The sequence below is a fragment of the Felis catus genome, chromosome F1 (assembly GCF_018350175.1).
Source record: "Felis catus isolate Fca126 chromosome F1, F.catus_Fca126_mat1.0, whole genome shotgun sequence".
NCBI classification, from domain to species: domain Eukaryota; kingdom Metazoa; phylum Chordata; class Mammalia; order Carnivora; family Felidae; genus Felis; species Felis catus.
The window spans coordinates 42392556-42399115 of NC_058384.1; the positions used below are offsets into that span (position 1 = coordinate 42392556).

At 54.8% G+C, this 6560-nt stretch overlaps 1 protein-coding gene across 1 annotated transcript; it reads right to left on the reverse strand.

Moving 5' to 3' along the window:
* Positions 1–2: 2 nt before the first annotated feature.
* Positions 3–6531, reverse strand: KISS1 (KiSS-1 metastasis suppressor). The gene is made up of 3 exons (XM_023247458.2): positions 5439–6531; positions 2315–2453; positions 3–349 (listed from the first exon to the last, which is right to left on the reverse strand). Exons 2-3 carry the CDS (start codon positions 2415–2417, stop codon positions 3–5), a joined length of 450 nt encoding a protein of 149 aa, XP_023103226.1. The 5' UTR covers positions 2418–2453; positions 5439–6531.
* Positions 6532–6560: the final 29 nt, after the last annotated feature.

Sequence of the window (6560 nt, forward strand, 5' to 3'; positions counted from 1 at the left end):
ATTCATGCCCCCGCCCCCATCCCGCACCTGGCGCTCAGCCAAGCGCAGCGCCCCCCGCGGACGCTTCCGGGAGGGGCGGTCTGCCGCTTCCCGTAGCGCAGGCCGAAGGAGTTCCAGTTGTAGGCGGACAGGTCCTTCTCCCGCTGAACCAGCACCGCGCCCCGCGGGGCGGGGATCAGGCGGCTGCGGGGGGCGCACAGGCCTGGCCGCTGGGGCCCCGCGGCACTCTCGGGAGGAGGGCACAGCGAGGCCCCCCGCGCGTTGGGCTGGGCCCCGGCGGGCTTTCTCTCCGCGCATCGCGGGCTCTGCTCCCACGGGGCCAGGAGGGCCTGGGATCCGAGCCGCTGGCCTAGGGCAGAACCACCGGGAGAGGTTGAGGTGAGGCCAGGAGAGAAGGCTTTGGAACACCTGCTCCCACCCCTAGCCTGTGCTTCCCTCTCATAGTTCCTGGTCCCTTTCATTCCTGGACCTCTAGGAAGCCCAGAGCCCAATGCAGACCATCTTAGCCCCCCAGGGGGTTAGGTCACTGGCTCCTCTTTCAACATAGCTTTGGTTTCAAATGGTTGCCAGAATGATCTTAAATGTCTTTTGTATTAAATCACTTCCTTTTCGGAAGCAAACAGGGTAGAGCTTGGAAATAACCCTGCAGTATTTGCTGGACACTCAAGTTGGGCATTTCTTGGCTCACTGCCTGGCCCTCTGTCTTGTCTCTGTCTCAGGCTTCCCCACTGGACTGAGCTCCTTGGGGCGGGTGGGAGCTGTGTTCATTCAGTTCTCTGAGTGCTTGAAACAGTGATCTGCGCCTGCACGTAGTAGGGCTTCAAATGCTTGTTAAATATATAAGAGCAAATGAAAAGTCTGTAGTTAACAAAAACAAGGGTAGAGCTAAGACCACTGGGCCCCACACCTCTCCCCCAGTTAGTGTGATCCCCTAATAAGCTGCATAAGGGCTCAGTGAAGAATGAGAAATTATCTGGGTCACCTTCACCTGCTCACCCCTGCCTCCCCAGATATAATCTCTTTCCTTCACACTGAGGGCTAACAAGGCTAATTAGGAAGGCACTTCACATGCAAGGCTTGTTAAATTCACTGTAATTTTTGGCAGTAAAATAGTGCAACTAGCTCTGAGTAGACAGGAACCCCAGCCAATTGTGGCACGAGATTAGTGGAAATGAGGCCTGGTGTGTGAGTGGGTGTGTTGGGGGGGGGGGGTAGTTGGCTTTGAGCCCTGCTCCTCAATGCCTTGGCATACTTTGGAGGAGAGGAGTGTGGGCGTGGTTCAGAGTTAATGCTAATCTTCCTAGAAGGCCCCTCCCGCCTTGCTTAGGGCCTGGCTGAGGCAGGGAGGGATGATGGCTTTCTTCCCAGTGACACCCATCATCCCTGCAGTAGGATTACTGCTCAGGCTACTGTGTGTGGCCTCACTTAGAGGCACTTGCCAAAAAGAGTCAACAGGTCAATGTCCCTGGGGGGAAAGCAGTGAGGTTATTCTCTGGGGGAGCCTCCCTCACCCAGAAAGAACACGTGGATCCCAGGAGAGAAGACACTGTTGGCCAAGGGCACCCGGGCCATCTTCTCTTTGCTCTGGGATATCTTATGGGCACAGTGATATCACACGTGTACAGGGGATGCTCCAAGTTCCATGGCTAGAGAACTACCACAGGCCGGAGAGGCCAAGCCGCATCTCATGTGCCCAGGAAACTGACCACCAAGCAGTGTTAAACCCACAACTCCTGTTCCGGGGACTAGCTCGTGCCACTCAGAGGCACGCTCTTGGCAGTTCCTGCACCTGCAGGGCTGTTGCAGCATTTGATTGACTTCCGGGGTTTTCTTTGCCTCTTTGGGCCTCCGTTTCTCCAGCTAATCAGTTGCACAGTGAACTCATAAGGTTGACAGATATTAACAACCTGTCCTTTTGCTTAGGTCTTTCCCCCCCCTCCCCCCAAATTCCCCACACAGGGTCTGAGATCACTGATCAGAAAAGCTTGCATAGTACATTCCTTCCCAATGGATCTGCTCAGACAGGTGGTTGGCATAGAGCAGAGAACACATGTGAGGAGGAGCTCAGTGGTTGACCGGGGTCAGCCTCGGATGCCCATAATAGCAGTGAGACATCCCTTGCTTGCAAGATTGATGTGACCCCTAAATGAATGGCATGTGCTAGTCTTAGGTTCTCATTAGAGGCAGCGTTTAAGTCACATTGATAGACTAGCTTTAATCTGAGAACCATGGTAACTCTTATTTTACGACAACTCATGTGCACCCCCCACCCCGTCCCCGCCCTGCCCCGCCCTTCTTCCCAGACCATGCATACCTGTAGATAGAGGATTCTCCATGGGTGCCACCTTTTCAAATGTCTCCCTGAAGGAGGTGGCACAGAGGAAAAGCATCAGCTGCCAAGAAACCAGCGAGTTCATCCTGGTGAGAAGACAGGACCTGACAGTGCCCTGAGGCTGAGATAGAAGGAAGGAGGGGAGACTGGGTCAGGCGCAGGGCATGGGCAGGGTGCTGCCCAGTGTGAAGAGGAAAGCCCTGGAGGCGGGGGGGGGGGCGGCGTGTGTGGCACCCAGGAGGGAGGGGTGAAGCGAAGCAGGGCAAGGAGTTTCACTGAGTGGAGGGCACTGAGGTCCAGACATCCTCTGGAGCCTGGGAGCTCCTCGCCGGGTTCTGCAGAAACCCTCGACTTCCTGGGCCCAACTCTCCCGTTAGACTGCAACTTCCCAAACCTGGCCCAGTTCCCTCCTGCTGCAGCAGAGACTTTCTTCTTTTCCTTTTCCAAGAAGAAAAGTAAGAAAGAGGCAATCATCTCATTATCTCTCATAACCCTTCGCAGACCTGAGGACTGTCATTAAATTGTCTTATTGCCTGTAATGCAGGGAAGAGAAAAAACTTTCCCTGATGTATCAGGTCAGTGCCACCTTTTTCTAGTCTTTGTGGGCTCCAAGAGGATATGCACTCAATTGACCTCGTGGTTTTGGCTGCTGGGGTGGGGGCTGCGTACCCTGATCCACACTTCACCCCCTTTGCCTTTACCGTCTCAGCCTCCCACCCCCACCCCAGCTCTTGCAGCCCCCAAGTTGAATTTCTGTTTGAAAAAGTCCTGGGGGGGGGGGGAGGGGCGCCTGGGTGGCTCAGTTGATTAAACATCCAACTCTTGGTTTCAGCTCAAGTCATGATCTTATGGTTTGTGAGATTGAGCCCTGCATTGATGCAGCTTGGAGCCTGCTTGGGATTCTGTCTCCCTATCTCTCTGCCCCTCCCCTGCTTGTGCTCTCTTTCTCAAAATAAATACTCATTAAAAAAAAAAAAAAGTCATCAGCACTTTGGTATTGTCCAACAAGCATGATTAAAGACAAACTAATGGGGAGGCAGGTCAAAGGGATGGACAAAAAGTGTGTCCACTGGAGCCTCCATGGTTCAGGGGGGCAAGTGGGAGGGGCAAGGCTATCACTGGCGCCCATCAGCTGCTAAAGAATGGTTGCTTAGCATCGTCTACCCCTTTGTTCTTGCCCCACCCCCACCCCCCACCCTCCAGCCTCCAGGCTCTGGACACGGGGCAGATAGGAAAACTCCTGAAATGGGATCAAGAGCGCTCAAACCTGAAGCGCCTGGGTGGCTCAGTTGAGTGTCCAATTTCGGCTCAGGTCATGATCTCGCAGTTCATGAATTTGAGCCCTATCTCGGGCTCTGTGCTGACAGCTCAGAGCCTGGAACCTGCTTCCGATTCTGTGTCTCCCTGTCTCTCTGCCCCTTCCCCGCTCATGCTCTGTCTCTTTCAAAAATAAACATTAAAAGAAAACACATCCAAACCTGGCTCCAGCTCTGCCCCCCTCCCTGTGGGATGTAAGTCACCCCCATTTCAGGACCATTTTGCCTTTCTGTGAAGTAAGAGCATTGCATCAGACTGGACACCAACTATCCCCTCAGATAGTCGCTTTTCCTGGCAGACTTTGATGCTGTGACACTCTGAAATCCAGACAAGTTTTCTGCACCTGCTTTAAGCCCTGGGTGGGTATGGAGGAGAGGCAGGATCAGTTCATTAGAGCAGTGTCAACCATTTGTTTTGTGGCTTCAGACCATGGAGGCACACAGCCCAGGTTAGTTCAGAGATCATTCCTGAACTAGGTGCTATGCTAGGTGCTAGGAGTGCACAGGTGTGCTAAGACACAGGGTGCTTGTTCCCAGCTCCTCCCCCAAGAACCTAGCTCAAGAAGTTGAGTCGTCTTAGCTGACCACTTCAAAATAACACCAGAAATGACAGGCTGGCGGCATGTGGGTACCCAGGGAGCTGTGGGGGCTTATCCTGGATGGGGGGCAGGCGGGTTTGCCACAGGGGGTGGCACCACGGCTGTTTCTGAGCACTGGTCAGCTGCGTGAATACAGGATTAAGGAAGGCATTTCCATCAGGGGGCGCTGGAGCTGGCCAGCAGGGGCCGGGCGTGGAGGGGACCACAGGTCCTCGACAGAGCTTCCCTGGAGAGACTGTCTGTGGTGAGGCTGGAGAAGGGGCACGGGGCGGGGGCCTTCATCCCAGTGTAGGCTGAGCCCGAGGTGGGAATGTGTGTGTGTTGCATTTCAGATGAGGCATTCCGGCTGCTATGCGCAGGCAGTGTGGTGAGTGGGGAAGGTGAGGGGTGGGCAGGCATATGGTTAGAAGGCTAGTGTACCTTCTTCCAAGCTCCTGGCACCCCGTAGCGCCTCCTCCCCATTATAGATACCACCGTGGCAGGTGAGCATGCCCACGTACCCCCTCCCTCCCCCCCCCCCCCCCCCCCCCCGCCAGCACAGGGGCATTGAGCACGTTCCCCTCCCCACCCAGGCAGCACAGGGGCATTGAACATAGTAGAGTTGAATTGTTTGGAAAAGAACCATCAGCTTTCACAGGGCCTGGAGAGGTTGACCTGCTGTAGGCAATTTCTGTGCCCCCACCACAGGCTATGTACCTAATCAGTAAAAGAGTCCAGGTGTGGTGGGAAAGCTTTTGAAGTGAGGTGGCTTGCTTCCTGGGGTGACCCCCGGTTCTTGGTGCAGGTGGCTAGCAGGGTGCCAAGGGGCTCTTGGGTTAGGTTTGTACTTGCCATCCGGAAGTTGGGAGAGCTGCTCAGAGGAGACCTGTGGAGCCCAAGAGCCCTGAGGGCTTCCCTAGCTCCCTCCAAAAGCTCCCATGGCCTCTCATCCCAGCCAGAACTCACTCACTGTTCCTATTCCTTCCACTGTAAGGGATCCCCAAGGTCCTAGTTTCATAAATTTGAGTCAGGGTATTCACTGACTAATCCCAGAATAATCTGGCCAACCTGATAATCAGGAAAGATCAGCATCCCCTTTGCCCGTCTGGGCTACAACTGTTGTTCTTGGAACTAAATTCCTGCTCCCACCTCTGGAGCCTGCCTGGGGCTGGGCAGACCCCTCTCCACGTGTGGATGCCCCTGGGCACCTACCTTGGCTCTGTCCGGCCGGGTAGCAGCTCCGTGGGTCTCCAGGTGCTTCTTGGGTTGATGAACACGCACAGAGAGGGGAGCTGGGCTCCAGGGCTCACCCTCATCAGTGCCCTGATCGCGTCGCTTTTATAAAGCCTGGGGTGACGTCTCGTCTCCAGGCATAGGCCCACCTCTGCCTCCTCCCCGCCCTCAGACCCCTCAGAGAGCACAGCGTTTGCTGTCTCCCACTGCCTGGCTCTCAGCACTGAAAGCAGCCTCTTTGTCCCCCTCCAGAAGCCCTCCAAGGCTGGCTTTCTGATTCCCACTCTTCCTTCCATCCTCCTCACCCCCTACACCCCAGACCCACTCAGCTGGAGACCCATTATGCCCCAAATGACATGGAAATGGACTATGTGAGGGGGAGGGGGGGACCCTGCCCTCTAGACAGGAAGTACAAGCACACCCAGTGTGAAGGAGCAGGAGAAAGGGGGCGGAAGAGAGAAAATCTAGAAGGTGAGCATACCTGGGAAGTGCCAAGGGAATCTAGACGGGCGATTTCAAGTACAGCATCTGAAGATGCTGATCGTGGGCTCCCCTCCACACCTCATCATCCCATGACTTTGTAATCGCGGTGTTTGGAGGCAGCGACAGGGCTCCCCTTTGCACCCTGAGCATCTACTCCAGTGCTCGGTGTAGACACAGGGGGCCCTCAATATTTACTAGATGTATGCATTTACATCTGTGTAGATGCATTTACATCTACATCTATGTATGCAAATGCATCTATGTATTTACTAGATGTATGCATTGCAAGGGACTCTGGTCTCCATCCTGGGCCTGCAAGAATGCTCTTTACCCTTGGCCGAGGGGCTCTCCAGGACAGAACATTCCCTCTATCAGGCTTGGGCTCTCTGAAGGCAGGGGCTATGTCTCCGCCCTCAGACGAGAAGCTCTCTGAGCCCAGGTGCTACCTGGAGGGCGTGCCATGCAGGCAGCCGCCTAATTAATGGTTGAGTAGCATTTCCCACCAGCACGCAGGCTGATACCCATCACTGGTCTAATGCCTACTGCTAACAGGGGTCTACAGACATATTATCTCACTCATTAGGGCCATTAACCACAAGGATAAAAATGATAGGCTAT